Here is a 21,509-nt window from a genome sequence, read left to right on the forward strand (position 1 = left end):
ATTTGGCTGTTAAAACTTGTGCATAGTTTGCAAAGTTCTTGTGTTGTATTTTTCAGCTCCATTAATTCACTTATATTCCTCTCTAAATTGTGTGTTATTGTTAACATTTCGTCAAACCTTTTTTCAAAGTTCTTAGTTTCTTTGCATTGGGTTAGAACAAATTCTTTTAATTCCCAGAAGTTTCTTATCATCCGCTTTTTAAAGCCTGCTTCTGCTAATGGAACACAGTCTTTCTCCATCAGGCCTTGTTCCGTTGCTGATGAGGAACTGTGATCCCCTGTAGAGGCGGAGGCATTCTGATTTTGGGTATTCTCAGCCTTTTTAGGCTGGTTTCTTCCCTTCGTTATAAATTTATCCATCTGTGGTCTTTATAATTACCGTCTTTATAGTTGGGTTTCTGAATGGACGTCCAACTTGTTGATTCCCGGTGCTAAAATATGAGCAACCTGCTGTGCCCACCAAAACAGCGGCTTTAAGATTGATGGTGCTTTTCTGACTCTGCACCAAGAACCGCCGCTCCAAGGCAGTGGCAAAACTGCCTCACCGGCCTCAAGAGTTGCGCTGGCGACACTTGGGGCTCCTCCGCTGGGAATCTCCTGGATCAACAAAAATTGATCTGAAAGTGTGGCGTCCTCTCGTTCTCTGCTCTTTCAGTGGGAGCTACAATCCCGAGCTGCTAGTGATCAGCCATCTTGGATCTCTCTCCATCTTGGATTTGCATATGTTGAACCAGCCTTGCATCCCTGGGATGAAGCCTACTTGGCCGTGAGGGTTAAGCTTCTTGATATGCTGTTGCAAGCTGTTTGCCAGTATTTTATTGAAGATTTTTTTTTGTCGATGTTCATCATTGATATTGGCCTGAAGTTTTCTCTTTTAGTTGAGTCTCTGCCTGGTTTTGGCATTAGGATGATGTTGGTCTCATAAAATGAGTTAGGGAGGATTCCCTCCTTTTGTATTGTTTGATACAGTTTCAGAAGGAATGGAACCAGCTCCACTTTGTACGTCTGGTAGAATTCGGCTGTGAACCCGTCTGGACCTGTACTTTTTCTGGTTAGTAGAGCTATTGATTCCTGCCTCTACTTCAGCCCTTGTTATTGGTCTATTCAGGGTTTCAGCTTCCTCCTGGTTTAGTCTTGGTAGAGTACAAGTATCTAGGAATTTATCCATTTCTTCCTGGTTTACTGGTTTATGTGAGTAGAGCTGTTTGTAGTAATCTCTGATGGTAGTTTGTATTTCTGTGGGATCAGTGGTGATATCCCCTTTATCCTTTTTTATTGCATCTATTTGATTCTTCTTCCTTTTCTTTTTTATTAATCTGGCTAGCGGTCTGTCTATTTTGTTGATCTTATCAAAAAACCAGCTCCTGGGTTTATTGATTTTTTTTAAAGGTTTTTTTGTGTCTCTATCTCCTTCAGTTCTGCTCTGATGTTAGTTATTTCTTTTCTTCTGCTAGCTTTTGAGTTTTTTCGATCTTGCTCCTCTCGCTCTTTCAATTTTGATGATAGGGTGTCGATTTTAGATCTTTCCTCTCTTCTCTGGTGGGCATTTATTGCTATAAATTTCCCTCTTGACACTGCTTTAAAGGTGTCCCAGAGGTTCTGGTAAGTTGTGTCTTCATTCTGGTTGGTTTTGAAGAACATCTTTATTTCTGCCTTCATTTCATTGTTTACCCAGTTGATACTCAGAAACAAGTTGTTCAGTTTCCAAGTGATTGTGCAGGTTTAAGTATGTTTCTTGATCCTGAGTTCTAGTCTGATTGTGCTGTGGTCTAATAGACTGATTGTTATGATTTCTGTTCTTTTGCATTTGCTGAGGAGTGATTTGCTTCCAATGATGTGGTCAATTTTAGAGTAAGTGTAATGTGGTGTTGAGAAAAATGTATGTTCTGTGGATTTGGGGTGGAGTGTTCTATATATGTGTATTAGGTCCACTTGGTCCAGCTCTGCATTCAAGTCCTGGATATGCTTGTTAATTTTCTGTGTCGTTAAACTGTCTAATATTGACAGTAGCGTGTTGAAGTCTCCCAATGTTATTGTTTGGGGGTCTAAATCTCGTTTTAGGTCGTTAAGAACTTGCTTTATGTATCTGGGTGCTCCTGTGTTGGGGGCATATATATTTAGGATAGTTAGCTCTTCCTGTTGGATTGATCCTTTTACCATTATGTAGTGTCCTTCTTTGTCTCTTTTGATCTTTGTTGGTTTGAAGTCCATTTTATTGGAGACTAGGATTGCAACCCCTGCTTTTTTTTTGTTCTCCCATTTGCTTGGTAAATCTTCTTCCATCCCTTTATTTTGAGTCTATGTGTGTCTTTGTATGTGAGATGAGTTTCCTGAATACAGCACACCGAAGGGTTCTGACTTTTTATCCAGTTTGCCAGTCCATGTCTTTTGATTGGGGTGTTTAGGCCATTTACCTTCAATGTTAATATTGTTATATGTGGATTTGATCCTGCCATTTTGTTACTGTCTGGTTTTCTTTCCCATTAGTTGACTCATTTTCTTCATTGCATTTTTGGTCTTTGTCAGCTGGTGTGCTTTTGCAGTGACTTGTACTTGTTCCTTTCCATGCTTAGTGTTTCTTTCAGGAGCTCTTGTAGGGCAGGTCTGGTGGTGACAAAATCTCACAATAATTGCTTGTCCGTAAAGGATTTTATTTCTCCTTCACTTACGAAGCTTACTTTGGCTGGATATGAGATTCTGGGTTGAAAGTTCTTTTCTTTAAGGATGTTGAATATTGGACCCCACTCTCTTCTGGCTGGTAGGGTTTCTGCTGAGAGATCTGCTGTGAGTCTGATTGGCTTCCCTCTGTGGGTGACCTGACCTTGCTCTCTGGCTGCCCTTAGCATTTTTTCCTTCATTTGAATCCTGGTGAATCTGACGATTATGTGCCTTGGGGTTGCTCTTCTTGAGGAATATCTTTGTGGAGTTCTCTGTATTTCTTGAATTTGAAATTTGGACTGCCTTGCTAGGCTTGGGAAGTTCTCTTGGATAATATCCTGGAGCGTGTTTTCCAGCTTGGATTCATTCTCCCCATCATATTCAGGTACATCGGTCAAGCATAGATTAAGTCTTTTCACATAATCCCGCATTTCTTGGAGGCTTTGTTCATTTCTTTTCACTCTTTTTTCTCTTGTCTTGCCTTCTCTTTTTATTTCATTGAGTTGATCTTCAGTCTTTGATATCCTTTCTTCTGCTTGAGCAGTTCGGCTATTAAAACTTGTGTTTGCTTCACATAGTTCTTGTGCTGTGTTTTTCAACTCCATCAAGTCATTTATGTTCTTCTCTAAGCTGATTATTCTAGTAGGCATTTCGTCTAACCTTTTTTCAAGGTTTTGGTTTCTTTGCATTGAGTTAGAACGTGTTCCTTTAGCTCAGAAAGTTTGTTATTATCCACCTTCTGAAGCCTGTTTCTGTCAATTCCTCACACTCCTTGGTCAAGTTGTGATCCTGTGTTGTTGAGGAGTTGTGATCCCTTGAAGGAGAACAGGTGTTCTGGTCTTTGATACTTTCATCTTTTTTGCACTGTTTTTTTCCCGTCTTTGCGGATTTACCTGGCTGTGGTGTCAGGGAGCTGCTTGATGAAGTCGCTTTTCTGCCTGTGGAGGTGCTACTGGGTTTCTAGGGACTCCTTCAGGTTACTAGGGAAGCTTCCTGTGTCTTTTTTGTTTATACTGGGAGATTAGGCCCGCCTCTTCCGCTGACTTGTAGGGCTGCTGGGTTGTCAAGAACACCGTCCAGTTGCTATGTAGGCTTCCTGTGTTTTTTGTTAAAACATGTAGCCCAGTCGCACCCCTCTAGTGGTGGGTTGTGCCCTTCCTCCACTGGGCTGGATCATTCAGCGTTCATCTCAGACTGTGGCACTGGCTGCACAACCCACTAGAGTCAGAGCCTCATCCCTCTGGGGTTTGTGTGGGAGGATAGGGACCTGCCCAGCCACACCTGACTGTCTCCCCCCGTTCAGCTTCCTCTCTTTCCGGTCATGGGGTAGGGGCCCGCCCAGCTGTTCCCACTTATAGCTCCCTCTCTCTCTGGGTGGGGGGAGGGGGCGATAGCTCAGTCCACAGGCTCTTATACAACTCTGTGCTTGTAATTCCCAGCGCTTGACTGGCAAAGATCCTCTGTTCTTTGTATTGCTGAGGCTTTGGGGGAAGCGCTGTATCTGGACTGGAGCCCCAGAGAGGGAGCCTCCGACTCGCTGGTCAGATAAACTTTCTGGGTGAAGCAGCACCCCTCCCCGTCTCATCTGCCCTGAGTGGGCTTTGCTCACCGTCAGACCAGACCCGTTGAAATGCACCTGGTGCCTCGGTTGGAGCTAGGAGATCTCTGGATTTCTGCATCTCTCTCTCACTGGGTGTTGTGCACTGGAGTTGTGTCTAATCAGCCATCTTGGATTGCTCATCTTTTTTTTTTTTTTGAAATGCAATTGCTTAAAATAGTTGTTTTGCTAAAATTATTCATTGAAAACTTATATCATTAATAGAAACTTGTCAGTCGGCTGTGAATTCCATTTATTGAAACCCCTGATATAATACACATTATCTTTTAAGAAATCTGTGGCAATTTGATTTGTATTTTTTCACATATCAGTTAAAACTTTTTTTTTTAAATATATATGTTGGCCCTTTTCGGTTCTTTTGTCAATTTTCTTTGCTCATTTATTTATTTATTTTTTTTACAAAAACAACTCAAGTTTATCAATCTTTTTTTTTTTTTTTTCTTCTTTTGAGATGGGAGTCTCACTCATCACCCAGGCTGGAGTTCAGTGGTGCCATCTCATCTCACTGCAACCTTTTTCTCCCAGGTTCAAGCAATTCCCCTGCCTCAGCCTCTTGAGTAGCTGGGGTTACAGGTGCATGCCACCATATCTGACTAATTTTTGTGTTTTTAGTGGAGAAGGGGTTTCACCATGTTGCCTAGGTTTGTGATCTCAAGTGATCCACCGGCCTTGGCCTCCCAAAGTGCTGGAATTACAGGTATGCGCTACCATGCCCAGCCTATTAATCTTTTATGAACAAATTACAAATAAGCTTTACCAGTTTTTCTCTTTATTCTTACGGTTTTTTGCACAACTTATTTTGTTTTTACCTATTCAGCTTTATTAATCTTAATTTTATTTGTCCTCTTATGCTTACAGAAGCTTTCCTATTAGACAAATATCATCTCTTTTATTATTATGGAATGTCGCTCTGTGTTACTAGCAATATATGTTGGCTTAAAGTCTTTTGTATCTCATATTAGTACAGCCATTTCAGCTCCTTTGTGGTTCCTTTATTTATTTATTTATTTATTTATTTATTTATTTATTGTGACGGGTCTTACTCTGTTATCCAGGCTAGAGTGTGGTGGCCTGATCTCAGCTCACTGCAACCTCCGCCCACCCAGGTTTAACTGATCCTCCCACCTCAGCTTCCCAAGTAGTTGGGACTACAGGTGCGTGCCACCACACCTGGCTAATTTTTTGTAATTTTTTTGGTAGAGATGAGGTTTTGCCTTGTTGACCAGGTAGATCTCAAACTCCTTAGCTCAAGTGATCTGCCCACCTTGACCTCCCAAAGTGTTGGCATTACAGGTGTGAGCCACCACACCCAGCCTTATGGTGATTTTTTGTATGGTTTATCTTCTTTCACCTTTTACTTTCGACTTATTTTTACCTTTGAATGTAAGTGTTTTTCTTGTGGACAATATTTAGTTGGATCATGATTTTTAAGTCCTGATAGTGTTGGCCATCCAACTGGAGTGCTTAGCCCATTCACATTTAATGTAATTATTGATATGGTTGGATTTTGTTCTTGTTTTCTATATTTTTCATGTCTTTTGTTTTTGTTGCTCTTTTACTGCCTTCTTTTGTGTTAAATATATTGTAGTATGCTATTTGAATTCTTTTGATTTTTAAATGATGCATATTTTTTATTTTTTTAGAGGTTGCTCTATGGATTATAATATGCATCTTATCACAGGTCATTGCTGATATAAATTTGGTGGAATATATAGTAGAGTTTTGCTTTAATTAGCTTCACTTCTTTCCTACTCTTTTGTGCTGTTATTGTTATATATTACGCTTAACATAATTTGTAAATACGATACAGTGTTATAATCATTGCTTTAAAAAATCTTATCTTTTAAAGAAGTTAAGAAAAGATAAAAAATATCTTTATTCGTCTTTTATATTTAGCATATATTTACTATTTCCCATGTTCTTCATTTCTTTCTGTGAATTCAAGTTACCATCTGCTGTCATTTCCTTTCAAGCGTCCTTTAGTATTTCTTGTAAGGCAGGTCTGCTAGCAAGGTATTTTCTGTCTTGTTTATGTGGCAAGGTATCATATTTCACTTTGATTTTTAAATAGTCGTCAGCTAATGATTGGTTAGAGGTTACGCTCAAACAACCTTGAGTCAGTAAGATTTCCACTCTTTGCCAGTGAGTTTGTATGTGGGTTAGGGACTACATTAAAAGCAGTTTTAAAGTCAGCTTAAACTTTCACCTACCTTCTTAGGTTTCCCACGTGCTTGTCTACAGCCTTCTAGTCAGCCAGGGATGTGTGGACTGCTTAGACCCTTTCAGGTGTCCTGCAGGTATGCATAGCCTCTCAGCCAGCTAGCACTTGCAGAGAGTTTATCAATCCCTTCTGTAGATCTTCTATTTCTATGACTTTCCTGTTAAATTTCTGGTTAGTCCTTTGGTCTTTTGTTTGCCCCAACCCAAATTGTAACTTTTGACCAATAGAGCTGGAGACTTCTCTTATTTATTGATTTATTTTTACTGAGTTTACTACTTTCACTAACAGCATTATTCAATGTGAGTTTTTTGCCCTCTGCTCCAAATTATGTCAGCTCCTCATGTCAGCAAAGCTGTTGGTTTTCATGACTAGCCATGGCCAATGACCAGGGGCAGAGGAATTAGAGGGGGAGGGTGATGGAAGTAGCCCCAGGCAAGAAAGCTACAGAGTCCCACTGTTGAGCAGTTATTATGAATAAACACTTCTTGATTTGTTGTTTTCTTTTCTTCAGTTTCCAGAGCCCTGAAATAGTTTTGGATAGTTTACATTTGTTTTCTTTGGATAGAAGATTTGCCCAGCTTTTCTGTGTGCCATAGTTGGAAGTCTAGCCTTGAATACTTCATTTTATAGGATGAATTTTTTTTGACATTGAGATGATAATTCTTTATTTCTTTTCATTTTATTTTATTTTTTAAGACTGAGTCTTACTTCATCACCCAGGATGGAGTGCAGTGGTGTGATCTTGGCTCCCTGAAACCTCCACCTCTTGGGTTCAAGTGATTCTTGTGCCTCAGCTTCCGGAGTAGCTGAGATTACAGGCTTGCACCACCATGCCTGACTAATATTTGTATTTTTAGTAGAGATGGGGTTTCACTGTGTTGACCAGGCTCGTCTCGAACTCTTGGCCTCAAGTGATCCCCCTGTCTTGGCCTCCCAAAGTGCTGTGATTACAGGCATGATCCACCACACCTGGCCCCTTTTATTTCTCATGTCATTAATTTTATTGGTAGCTATTTTAAGTGTCATGCATTCTTTGGATAAAACCTTTTTTGATTATAATTTTCCAGTCTTTTAAGGTATGTGTTAATTTTTAATAATTTGAGATTCTTTTCAATGATGTTCTCGTTAAAACTTAATGCTGGATTTGTCTTAGTGCCAAAGTGAAAACCAATTCAGGCTAGACATTTTGCCTAACCGAAAGAAGACTGAGTGAGCTAAAGGTGATCAATTCCTTTTGTAGGCATTATCCTGCACTGAAAACTCTGGAACATCTAGAGCATACCTACCTGCCTCAAGTAAGCCACTATCGATTCTGCAAGGTGATGGTGGACAACATCCCCAAGCTTCGAGAAGAAATAAAAGATGTTTCTATGTCTGATCTCAAAGACTTTCTGGAGAGCATCCGCAAACATTCAGACAAAATTGGAGAGACTGCCATGAAGCAAGTAGGTCTTGGGTTTTTGATAGGTTGGCCAGTGGCTTTATCAGTATTCAGTTCAACACAGGTTTCTCTTTGCCAAGTGCCTAGTTGTTTCTTATTATTTTATGGGAATACATGATTAAAAATGTTTTCTTTTTTTTAACAGAGCAATGGACAATTATATTGTTTTGCTCTGTAGATGTTCAGTAAATATTGATTAATTGTCATGGGGTTTACATTGAGGTTATGAAGAAATTTTTCTATTGTTTCTACAGTTTCCTTGACTTTACATAGAATTTGAAGTTCAAGATGTTTTAAAGTTCTCCTAGTTAATAACCTAAATTGTACTGCATGTGTCTTTGGCTGATTATTTAGTATGTAAGCAAGACAGCATGTTATATTGTAGCAGGAGCAGATGTGGTAAAGGATCTCTCAGACACCAAATACAGGAGGAAGGAATTTATTTCAGCTGGGAGCAAGGCATAGGTGCCTAATAGCCAAGCTCATTTAACAGAGGGAGGTTCAGCCTTTATATAGGCTTATACTTTATATGTTACACGTGGAAGAATCTTAGGTTCATAGTTTTAGGACTTACATGTGAAAAGATTTCTGGTTTGATCTTGTTTTAAGTAAAATAGTGCCTTCTGGAGAGCTTCCCCAAGACCTAGCCTGTTGTTTTCAGGAAGGAGACTCAGGAGGTGCCAGCTGGCCTGTTCTCTCTTTTATTGAGATGCACAGTGGATGACAGAGGGGGAGAGAATCCCAGATGCCTGGGTCTCCCTCCTCAATATGTACATATTTCTGATATTAATAGGTGTCAGTAAAAAAAAAGGCCTATTGGGAAATGCTTTGAATTATGATCACACAAAAAGATTTATTAACAGAATATAAATTAATAAATATGTTAGCAGTATTTACATTTGTTAAAAAATTTTTCATCCCTAAGTCACCGGTCATGAGGAATATCTAAATTTCTTTTTTTAAATTATGAATGAAAGATCAGTAATGTTTTACAGTGGTACTTGCTTACTTGAAATTTGTCACATTGATTTTATTAAATATTTTTAGTATACCTGATGATGTAGCCTACAGCAACAAAAAACAAGATTCAGTTGTTCGTGGAAAGAACTTTTTGGTATATTCTTGAATAGATTATTTGTAGTTTTTATCATTCTGTGAGGAATGAGGGAATAGATTATATTTCAAATCGTATTTTAGGTCTCAATAGCCTTGATAATCTATTCAGATGTCTATTTGATCTGTAATATCTATTTGATCCTCCAAAAGAGATTTGCCAGTTACCCTTTCCTAAGGGAAGACAGATATTTCCTCTTTCTTCTTTTAAATTTTGTCAGTGTTATACTTTACAAAGTGCAGAGTTTAAAACTAGATGGTAAACCTGATAGAAATAATTATATGATTTCATTTTTTATAGTGGTGAACCAAACAAAATTAATCAGTGACAATATACCTTTACATTAACTGGGTACACATTTTGATTACAGGAATGAAGGTATCTTCAAAGATAATTCTTTGCTGTGGCTGGCTAAGTTTTTGCTAAGCTTTTAACTTATAGGAGAATATAGTACAAAGCCTTTATGGAAGCTGCATTTGGTATAGAACATCTTTTGACTTAGATCTGGCCCAGAACTAATGACTGAGTTCACATAGGCTGTGTATTGACCACCATGTAAAAGAAATATTGTTGAAGCCTCTTGTATGCTCGACATTATGCAAAAACATGCAAAGTATGGTCTTTGTAGTCAAAGAAGTTGGTCTGGCATTCCTGGATTTACTTTCTTTTCTCTTCTTGATTTTGATATTTGTATATTTGTACCATTTTTTGCTTCTTACTCTTTTGAATAAATGAATGGTCTATGGGTGAGGTGGGATCTCATTTTTAAACATTTTTTTTTTCTGCTTGCTTTAAAAAATTATTTGTATTACATATACTTCTGAAATATTTTGAACCTGACTTCAATGAAAAAGCACACATATATTTTATGACCATTAAGTTTAAAAGATCAGTGTTTCTTTACTGATACTGAGTTGGGGTGAGAGAAGAGAAATAATGTATTCCATAAATCTAATTTATATATTTATGTATTTTTTGGTTCATTTAATTTGTTTTTTGGGAGGATGAGGCAGGAGAATAACTTGAATCTGAGACGCGAACGTTGCAGTAAGCTGAGATTGCATCACTGCACTCCAGACTGATCAACAGAAGTGAAACTCCTTCTCAAACAAACAAACAAACAAAAAAAAGATATAACAAAATAATACAAATAAAAGCAATACAATATAACAACTTTTTGCATAGTTTTTACATTGTGTTAGAGGTAATCTAGAGATGATTTAAAATATAAAGGAGGTTGTACATAGGTTATATGCATACATTACATAACTTTATATGAGGGACTTGAACATCCATAGTTATTGGTATTTGCAGAGAGGTCCTGGAAGTAATCTCTTGTAGATACTGAGGGATGACTATATATAGAAAGCTGTATTGTTAGCTTAGATTTTGTGTATAGTGCCATTAAAAGCTGGCTTGAACCATGGTGGTATTAGCCTACTTTCGAGGGCTATCCTGCCCTTGAATTTGGTAATTTTACCCTTGTGCCAGAAGATTTGAGGGTAATGAATATCTCTTTTTCAGTAGTATAACATTTTTTTTTTTTAACTTAGGCTAAAGTCTGTCATTAATTTGTACCTTTCCTTTACCTCTGAATAAACCATATAAGAGAGCAAATGCCAAAAAATAGCCCGGCCTTCTTCCCAACAGAGTGACTTCAGCTCTTCTTAGTCTACTAAACTGAAGGCTGTGGCCTAATGGGGCATGTAGTGTTTGACTTTCTTGATAGGTCTTCAAGCAGAGTTCCTTCTATTCACCTTGAAGAAAGGAGCTATCTGTAACAATATTTCATAAGCATTTTAGGGATATAAACTTTTTGAGAATATAATGAGACTCGTGAACCTTCTTTTTGGAAAAATTATCATGTGCATGTAAAATGTTAGGGGATTTAGACACTCTCTGAAATAGATCTAATTATATGTTCTTTGTGAGAGTGCTTTAAATTATTAAGGTCCGTCCATATCAATGTCAGAATCAGTAGTATATTCTGGGATGCTCCTTTTCTAATTTCTTTATGATTTTTGAAGAGTATGTAGTAGAAAAGATTGAATAAAATTGTAAACATTATAGTTTAATTTTATACCACTAGTGAAAATGGATGCTAACATCACTAACCTATTAACAAATAGGTTCAAGGTATTTGGTGAACTTTTCTGAGTAGCCAAGTTTAGATAATAGATGGGTATTAGGAAGCAAGCGTTCTAATCTCTGTGGTGCAATAGGTTAGATAATAGATGGGTATCAGAGAATAAATTGACCTATATTGCATTTTGCTGTTGGCAGTGGTAAAATTGGATAAGGTTGTACTTTCGGACTTTGGTTTAGCTATAACTTCTCATGCTTTTGTCATTTACTTTTTCTTTCTCCTTATTGCTGTTGTACAGTTAGTACAGAAGAAATAGAGAAGGGCAAGATAACAATGAAAAAGTTCTAATTTTGATCTGAAATAGCTAGAGATAACATAGTATGAGTAAGCTTAAAATTGGTATTCAATACTATTCAGTGTGACATGAAAAGGCATTTTACTTTGGTGAAGAGTTTTCCTCCTTTTTCACAGAGATAATGCCCCTTTTTCTTTATGGGTAACCTTGTCGCTTAACCAATGCTATAGAGAAACTGAAGGCTATTAGGCAGATATTCTCTTGGCTTTCGGCACTCTTGTTCCTTAACTGTCCATCTCCACCATTCTTGATTGCTTTAATTCCATTCTTAGAGGAAGAGGTGATTCCTTCTGGTTAAGGCTATTTCTTCCACCTGTGCTCAGTGTCAATTCCTTGTTCTGTCAGTTAATTCCTGTTTCTCCTGCCTTTATTTTTCAACCTTCCCCTCTCCAGTGACTTGACTTTGCACTTGACATGCCCAAGGTTTTTCTTTCATTGGCCCTATCACTGTACTCCTCCCCTTATCACCAAACCACCACATCTTTTTCTTCTCCTATTTCTTGTCTCTTTGAATGATATTACCATTGATCTAACATAGAAATCTGCCTTGCTAAGAAATTCAGGCTTTACATATAGGTCCCTGAGGCTTTTAAGTTAGAAGTAGAAAGGGGAATGATTAGATTTAATGCTCTTTTTCATCCTTTCTACCAGTTGATTGAGATCACTGTCTTAGTTGTAGTGATATTAGTGTAGTAAGTAAAATATTGTGGGATGGTGGAGTGTATACAATATTATAAACTGTAGATGCATTCTATTAGTAAAAGAATATTAGAACTATGGAGACTCTTACTTTCTGACATAGTTAGGAATTTCTAATTTTTGGAAATAGAGATGGGACTAAATAACCTGAAGAGGTTTTATTTATTTATTTATATTTTAAGACAGGTAGGGTCTGGCTCTGTTGCCCAGGCTAGAGTGCACTTCTGCCTCCCTGGCTCAAGCCATCCTTCCACCTCAGCCTCCTGAGTAGCTGAAACCACATGCATGCACTACCATGCCTGGCTAATTTTTGTATTTTTTGTAGAGGCAGGTCTCTTTTTTTCCCCAGGCTGGTCTTGAACTCCTGAGTTCAAGTGATCTGCTCACCTTGTCTTCTAAAAGTTTTGGTATTAAAGGCATGAGCCACTGTGCCAAGCCTGAAGAGATTATTTTTTTCAGCTTTACTACATGACCTAGTGCATGGCAGCTTACTAGGAATATTCAAAAATTTTTTAGAAATTTTCTTTAAAAATTTCAATTTTCTGAAAAAGAAATGTAACATTTCTGCCCAATATCTGTATTTATAAATGATATATGTGTACTGTTCTCATTAGTTCAGTCAATGGTTACAAACTTTTTTGATTATGGGCTGCCATCAATAAAATATTTTTGTGTATATATATCCCATATATATATATATATATATACACACAGACATATACACACACACATATATATATATACATATATATATAATATGCTGTATGCCATTTATATATATATAAATCATACACACATGTACTACTCTCATTAGCTAGTATGTTAGGGCAGGATGTACATTTAGAGAGAGGAGCATTGTTAATAATACATTTAAATCCTTGTACAGATAGCCTTCTTGATAATTTCAAATTTTATATGTTCTTTTCTGTCATATCTGATCATTATGTTTACCACATGATATATTTGACCAGGGTATCTTAACAGGTGTATCAGTTATTCATTGATGTGTAACAAACCACCCTAAGCTTAATAGATTTTTTAAAAGAGTACTGATTTATTATTTTTTGTGATACCATAGATAACACTTCAGGCTGGGCACAGCTAGGGAATTTGTCTGCTGGCCTCGCCAGGAATCACTCATGTTCCTGGCTGGCAGTTGGTATTAGTTGTTGGATAGGTTATCTCTGTTCTCCATATGGTATCTTATTCTGCAGTAGACTAAACTGCTTCATCATTACATGGTGGCCGTGTGGTTCAGAGAGGGAGAGAAGTCAAACTGCTGTGCTTCTTCAAACCCAGGCTCCAGAATTTGACAATGTCCACTACATTGTATTTGCCAAAACAAGTCACAAAGCCAATTTAGAGTCAAGAGGATGGAGAATTGGCTCTTACCTCTTGATGAAAGAAGCAGCAGCGTCACATTGCAAAGGCACATGGGCACAGGGAGGGATGATCCATTGGGGACCATTATTATAATGGTCTTAGCACATCAAGTTGAAGATAGGTATTAACCCTGCTATTTTCTTATCATTTACATGAGCTGCTATTACAAGTATTATTTACAAACCACAGGAATATTTTAGGAAAATTTTAAGGCCATTTGTCCATTTTGTAGACGTTTAAAACTGGATAATCTAATTTTAGTTAATTGAGCACCTATAATCTACAACATAGCACAATAAACTGAAAGAAAATAACTAAATGAGAATATTATTGTCAACTCTTCTGCACTTTCTTTCCTCAGTGTAGTATATCTTGAATTCTATATGTGATACATGACTGACATATGGAGAATAAGGAAGGGTATCTGTGTTATTTTCAAATCAAATGTGAGTAACTTAGTTTCTTTGTTTTTTAAGATGAAAATTATATATATATATATAAAATATACATTAAAAGCATATATATATATATCTCAGTAGCTTGTTTTTGGATAACCTTAAAACTTCAGAGCCATTGGTCTAACTGATGTGGAACAGTTAAGTGCCACAAGTGGTATTGTTATGTCCATTAGTGTCAGCCCTGACAGATGTGATTCAGCATGGCACTCTTCCCACTGCACTGGACTAAGCCTTAGAGCCCCTTTCAACACAAAAATCTAGGCCAGCCTTCAGGAATGGATAGTAAATGACACATAAGATAATTTTTTTTATTATTATTGTTATAAGAGATTAATTTTACTTGTGGAAGAGGTACGATGTTCATATATTTTAGAAGAGGCATTTTAGGAAAGATCTTAGCTATGTCTATGTGTGTGTTTGGGGGTTTGTATCCTGGAGCTAGGGAGATGCTGACTTAGTCTCTGCTTTACCTATTTATTTATTTTTGGATACTTACGGAGACAATTTCATCTATGCCTTAATAATTTTTCTTTTTTTTTTTTTAAAGTACCAATGGCAACTTTGGTTTCTCTGTTTAAAAAAAAAAAAACAACAAAAAACTTTAAGAATACTTTCACATATTTTTAACTTGTGTTTATGATAAAGAAAATAAGTGTTTATTTCTAATATATGAGGTTTGTTTTAGTCTTCTTGTCTATGCAACCCAGTTCACAGTTGGAGTTTCCTGATGTATGTGAATTTGCTGATCTGAGTTCTTTAGCTTTTCATACATGGTTGTCCTATCGTACTGCAGGAGCTTTTGCTTTTACTAAGAATAAGAAGTTTACTACTGGAAAAGCCTTGCTAAAATTCTAGTGCACTGTCAGCTACTACTCTTATAGCTGTGATTTTCTGTGTCTCGCTAACTAAAGAGAATGCTTCTTCCATGCAGCCAGCGAGATTAACAGATGTCCGAATTGAACACCAAAGCATCCAGCCATCTTTCCTGCTTTGACCCCGTAACCTCTCCCCTGGTTGGCAGTGTGCCTGTGTTGACAGTTCTCCTGGTTCAGCCAAAGGTGAAAGATAATTGCTTGTGGAGTAGTGGCTGGGATGGTATGTGTTTTTGTAGCAAGCATTCCCACCCCCGTCCCCAGGCAAAGCCTTGGATCTGGTACATATTTCAAAGCATGTGTTAAACTTTATGTGATACTGATTAAAATGGAGGGCTCCAGGGTGAATTGGCAGAGCCCCACAACTGCATCTGCCAAATGACATACAGAGAAAATGTCTTGCTACAAATGGAAGGGCTGAAACCTGTCTATCTTAGCAATATGCAAGCCTGCAAAAGGAAAGGTGACTCCGGCCATGTGTATATACACAGCCTGTGGAACATGCAGGATTCTTTAGCAACTCCTTTGTTCCTATGACATTTTAATCCAAAAGAAAGTCTTTTTATTTTCTTTTTCCTTTAAACAACAATAACAACAAAACCCATATGGAAATAATAGTTAGCTTTACCGTGTCAGTTCTCCATTTTCATTGAACATTTGTTTAAAAATCTAACTTGGACCAAAGATATGGTGGTGGAAGAATTATCTACCTTCTGAAACTAGATTTGTGAGTCACTGAGATAAGATCTGTGAAGTTCATTCTTTTATTTTTTATTTTTTTGAGACTGAGTCTTGTTGCATCACCCAGGCTGTAGTGCTGTGGCAACATCTCAGTTCACTGCAGCTTCTGCCTCCCAGGTTCAAGTGACTCTCCTGCCTTGGTTTCCTGAGTAGCTGGGAGTACAGGCTCCCACCACCATGCCTGGCTAATTTTTGTATTTTTAGTAGAGATCGGGTTTCACCATGTTGGCCAGGCTGGTCTCAAACTTCTGACCTCAAATGATCCACCCCCAAGTGCCTCTTTTAAAGTGCTGGGATTGCAGGCATGAGCTATCATGCCCTGCCAGTTCATTCTTGAAGCAAGAAAGCTCTTTTCAAAGCAGAAAATTTGTATCCAGAGCTTTTAGATTCAAGATCTCCTTAGGATATTCTTTCAGAAAGAAATATGCATTTATATCATAGGCATAGATCAACACTCCCTCAAAGGCAATATAGACAACATTAGTATCTTATGTCACACTTCCTCGCTCTGCTTTTATGACAGGATAGAGAAACCTTCAGTTTTTTAAAGGGATTTATATATATATTTTTTAGGAAAGCAGAAGGGGTAAGAAATTTATAGTAGTAAGGATGAGTGGCACAAGAGAAAAAAAAAAGCAAAAAGGAAGAAAAGTTTGTGGGAAGAGGAAGGTAAGTAGGTTAACAGGGAAGTAAACCAGGTTTCTAATTCATGGGTGAATCAGAGAGAACAGGTATCAAATTAAGGATTACAAAATGTAGAATGGGTACTAAATAGCAGTACGAAGCAGCCACAATAATATTGATTTATGGATTTAAGTAACCCCACCAAACTTTGATGTATCTCATCATGTTGACTTTCTGCTCTAGAGAATAAAGTATTGTTTGATCCCATGGATTGCCTTTTATTTTTCAGAATAGCTCAAAAGATGGCTTTGGGGATTCACTGTAAGATTTTGTTGTCATCTAGATTATACTTGAGGTGGAGAGGCATAATTTAAACAACTTCACAGGCGAAGAAAATAACTACACACAGCAGATCCTGGATTAGGAAAATAAATACATTTTATTATTCAGAATGTGCTTTTATGAACTCTCTTTAAAAAATTGCAAGCCTTATACATATGGAGATATTCTAGTTTTCCAGGTGAGACCCGTCTGAGTCTGTTTTGCTTTTAAGTGTTTTCTGTGATATGTTAGGTTTCTTTGTTAACTCAGATTGCTTCTTCTTTTCCTTCTTTTGAAGTGGGGGCAGGGAATATATAGGGAACTGAAAGAGAAAATGCTGGAGCTTTTGGTTACCATTTTTGAGCTTTTATTTAATTTCATACAATTTCTTCATTTTCCTCTGGTATTAAAACTCAGTGTTTCAGTCACAGAGATACTTATTTCTAAACTGTAATTTTGACTTAATCTTCTTTAAGGATAGTTTAAGGGAGCTGATAATCTGTTTTTCTCTCTCCTAGAGTTTTAGTTGGGTCAAATAGGATTTGCCCTGAGGATATGAGTATTGACTTCATGTAAAAGAAGTTTGAAACCTAAGATTCCAGTTAGTTTCCTTTCTTGGGCTTTTGTAGAATATTTTACACAGGGAGAAATATGCAGCTGGATTGCAGTCAGCCACTAAATCCTAGTGAGTGCCTCTTTTTTCCAAGGATCATCGTATAGTTTTGAGTGGGTTGGTTACTAAAAGGAAGCTTCATCTCATGTGAAGTGATCTTAATTGATAAAGAATATGCTGAAAAAGGAAGAGGAAAATTCTGTACACTTCTAGTATAGTGAAAGTTGTAAAAGAGAAGCAGGAATAATAGAAAAGGAGTAAGGAACTTATTAGTAATCATATAGTATGCTTAATTAACACTTTCACCTTGTTAACTTATTCTATGTACGAATGATTATCTTTCTTCATTTATTCTTTCAATCAACACATAGTTATTGAGTATATGTTAAAAACAAGTTACTATACAGTATGTCAGATGGTGATATTTGCTATGCAGAAAATAAAGAGGGGAATGGGGGCTGGGTGCAGTGGCTCACACCTGTAATCCCAGCACTTTGGAAGGCTGAGGTGGCTGGATCACTTGAGGTCAGGATTTCGAGATCAGCCTGGCCAACATGGCGAAACCCCGTCTCTACTAAAAATGCAAAAAAATTTATCTGGGTGTGGTGGTGGGTGCCTGTAATCCCAGCTACTCAGGAGGCTGAGGCAGGAGAATCGCTTGAAACCAGGAGGCAGAGGTTGCAGTGAGTTGAGATGGCACTACTGCGCTCCAGCCTGGGCAACAAGGGCGAAAATCCATATAAAATAAAACATAAAAAAAGGCTGTAGAACATTGTATTGATCCCAGAGAAGACTTGCTAGTTTGTATTTTATTTTTGTAAGCAATCCTGTTAAAAATTTTTTTTTTATCCATCTAGTTCTGTTTTCTGAGATATTAATGAGAAGTAGAATAAAAGTTATTTATAAAATATTGACTAACCTATTCAACTTCATATTCATAATGGTATTTTTTATAAGCTAAACTATGTTGCTGTTAAGATTTTTCTCTTTTAAACCTTGATCCCTCAGTTGATAGTTCTATTTCTTGGTAGATGTATTAATTTTCTAGGGCTGCTATAACAAGGTACTACAAACTAGGTGGCTTTTAAAAAACAACAGAAATTTATTCACTCACAGTTCTGGAGCCTAGAAATCTAAAATCCAGAGATAGGCTGGATTGGTTCCTTCTTCAGTGCTCACAGAGAATCTGTTTCATGCTTTTCTCCTTGCTTATCGTTGTTGCCAGCAATCCTCTGTGTTCCTTGATTTATGACAACGTAACTCCAATCTCTGCCTCTTTCATCACACAGCATTTTCCTTATGTGTCTGTATCTCTTCTTCTTTTTATTGTTTTTAATTTAATTTAATTTTAAACAACAGAGATGGAGTCTTGCTTTGTTGCCCAGACTGGTCTTGAACTCCAGGGCTCAAACCATCCTCCTGCCTCAGCCTCCCAAAGAATTGGGATTACAAGTGTGAGCTACCGTGCTCAGCCTCTTCTTTTAAATATGCTAGTAATATTGGATAAGGCCTGCCCTGAAGACCTCATTTAACTTTATTACATCTGCAAAGACCCTACTTCCAAATAAGATCACATTCACGGGAATTAGGAATTAGTACTTCAACAAATATTTTTAGGGGACACAATTTAAGCTACAAAAGAATTTAAGTTGACCGAGTACCTGACATGCTCAGCAGCTTTCTCCGTATTGTTGTGCCATGTGGACATGTAGAAATGAGCCTCAAGTAACCCAGAAGTCTTTAGTGTACGAAAGTCTATATTTCATGAAAAACAAAGAAGATATAGCAGGCTCTATATTTAGAAACCAAGGCTAATACTATATATACAAAGTTGTCGAATTGCTTATTCTAGACTATTGCATTTGGGAAGTCAGTAGTGGTTAATCAATGACATTTTTTTGTGTGTGGCTGTTAATTACAAAGACTTACATTAGATGTTGTCAAGGGATTCAAAATCATCAATCCCTTGAGGGTCTTTTCAGGAAAAGTGAATTGACATGATCAACTGATATTTTAAATATTGAGGGAAATTGAGAGTAAAGGAATGATTAGGCTAGTTTACCATAGAAAGTAAGATATTCTGCTTAATTTAGAATATAAGATATTCTTCTTTATTTTTTCTCATGGAAATAAAATGGTTGGAATATGTATAGGGACATGGGGATATGGGAAAAGAAGGCCATAAGTCATTTTTATGATCTATAGTTAGAGATATTTGTTAATTATAGCATTGCTATTCTGAGTTATCAGTACCCAAGATGGTACTCAAATGACGCAAAGATTATTGATGATATGAAACATCTGTTTAGAGGTTTTATGTTATTATTGACATTTTTAGAAGTAGGTCAGTGTTTTTTCGTCATTGCCCTATAGGCTAGAAAAATAAGTGCACTGAACAAAAGCAACTTCTTTGGGCAAGCCAGCTACAGAAAGTTGGCAATAAACTGGTTTGAACTAACAGTTTAATTTCTGGGCTTTGATAAACCATCTCTGTCCTCCTGTTGTGAAGAATTAAAACTTGTATAACAAATTGTCTTGGCTTAGTCATAGCTGGAATGAGAAGCTTAGCAATACTCCACAGGATGTTTTATGTATGCTTTGGACAGTCTCTTTAACTATCCCAGAAAACTTTGAGACACTTGAGCATGCACCTAGCTACATCCCCTGTGCTGCATTATGGACCCATGGGAAAGTAGGCAAACTTTGCCCACACTTGTGCATACTTAAACTGGTACATGGTAGTCAGATTGCAAGGAGAGACAGTAGAATCCCTAGGAGAACAAGTGTGTGAATAAAGATCCTGGCACAGCAGTCCAGAGTTTGCCACAGGGCTTGAATATCAGGAAGGAACATTGATGCAACCATTCAGACCTAGTCTTCTTCCTTAACTTCACTTCATAGCCAAGCAATTATATACCCTAGGATATGAAACTGAAAGATTATATCATTATATCAGACCTAGTCTTCTCCCCTAACTTCACTTCATAGCCAAGCAATCATATACCCTAGGATGTAAAGACTGAAAGATAAATATCCCAGGCCTTCTACTATGGTGTTTCTACCTTTAAACAAAGTAGATATTACAAAGGAAGGTATATTTGTAAAGAAGGGAGACTCAGTGCGAGAGACTCCTATAGATATATGAAGTGGGCTGTGAGTGAGAATATGAGTGGAGACTGAAGATTTAGCCACTTTGAGAAGTGCTGTTTTTGAGCCAATGGGTTTAGAAGTATAATACTGTGAGAGTAACCTAAAAGGATACTCTGGTTAATGGGCCCAGGAGACATTCAGGTTGCATTTGCCTTTGGAAATTTAATATTGCAGCCAGGTATGATTTTTTAGTTTTGACTACCTAATCACAAAATAAAGTAACATGTACCTTTCTGCTTAGTTGCTTTGGGCTAAAATTCTTCTATCAGAGAAATGACACAATTATTGTCAATATGGAAGTTAATAAACAGCATATTTTGAAAGTTTAAAATGGTAGTCATGAGTTTAGTTTTTATTTTTAACCTCAGTTTTCTTTTTGGATCTAATTCATCACTTTATTGCTTTGGGCTCATTTTCTCATTGGTGTAAAGAACGTAATTAATATTTAACTGTAATACAGAGTGATCAGGTTAGTACCATTAACTAAAGGGTTGTACAGCTGTGCATAGATAATTTGGTAAAAGTGCTTAATAATGTTTGGTCCCCTGTCATTTAGTACTAGGTATTAGCTTTCTTAAAGACAGGAAGAATTCAAGAGTAAACCTATAAGAGTGATTTTTACATTGAATAAGATAGTGACACAACTTAGTTCAGTTATCATGGTGGATGTAGCAGATGCTGTTAGTGCCCTGTTCATATCCCTTTAGTTCTTACCTACAGTGCGTGCTGACTGAACCTTCAGTTGCTAGCACCTGCATTTCTTTGCCAAAAGGCTTTCTCTGGAAGCCAGAAATGGGGAATTAATGCCACCTCTTCTCTCCTTCTGCCCGCTGTCCTCTGCCCCTGGCCCAGTAGCCCGCAGCTCATAACTCATGGAATTTGATATATAAATACTTTAGCTTCCTTGCCCACCAGGAAGGAGGATGGTATGGAATACCTCTGAGGCAGGTATTCTATGCCATTTCTGAATTCCCCATGGAAATAGGTTTAGTCAACCTAACTTTCTTGATAGCATATCCTTTATTGACTTTTTTTCCATGTCTCACTTCCTCATGTCTCAACTTGTCCCTTCTGGGGTCCTCGCCTAAATAAATTCCTTGGACTGAAATCCTTCTTTCAGGTCCTCCTTCTGGGAAACTTAAACTAAGACAGCAGT

At 37.3% G+C, this 21,509-nt stretch overlaps 1 protein-coding gene across 6 annotated transcripts in view; it reads left to right on the forward strand.

Moving 5' to 3' along the window:
* The window catches only part of EXOC6B (exocyst complex component 6B), a 663,192-nt gene that overhangs the window by 108,521 nt on the left and 533,162 nt on the right, over window positions 1-21,509 (forward strand). For all 6 annotated transcript variants that reach the window (XM_017521918.1, XM_017521917.2, XM_037736122.1 and 3 more), the window contains exon 6: window positions 7,737-7,941. In XM_017521918.1, coding sequence (XP_017377407.1) covers window positions 7,737-7,941 — 205 coding nt within the window. The remainder of the gene's footprint in view (window positions 1-7,736; window positions 7,942-21,509) is intronic.

The sequence above is a fragment of the Cebus imitator genome, unplaced genomic scaffold (assembly GCF_001604975.1).
Source record: "Cebus imitator isolate Cc_AM_T3 unplaced genomic scaffold, Cebus_imitator-1.0 Scaffold23, whole genome shotgun sequence".
NCBI classification, from domain to species: Eukaryota; Metazoa; Chordata; class Mammalia; order Primates; family Cebidae; genus Cebus; species Cebus imitator.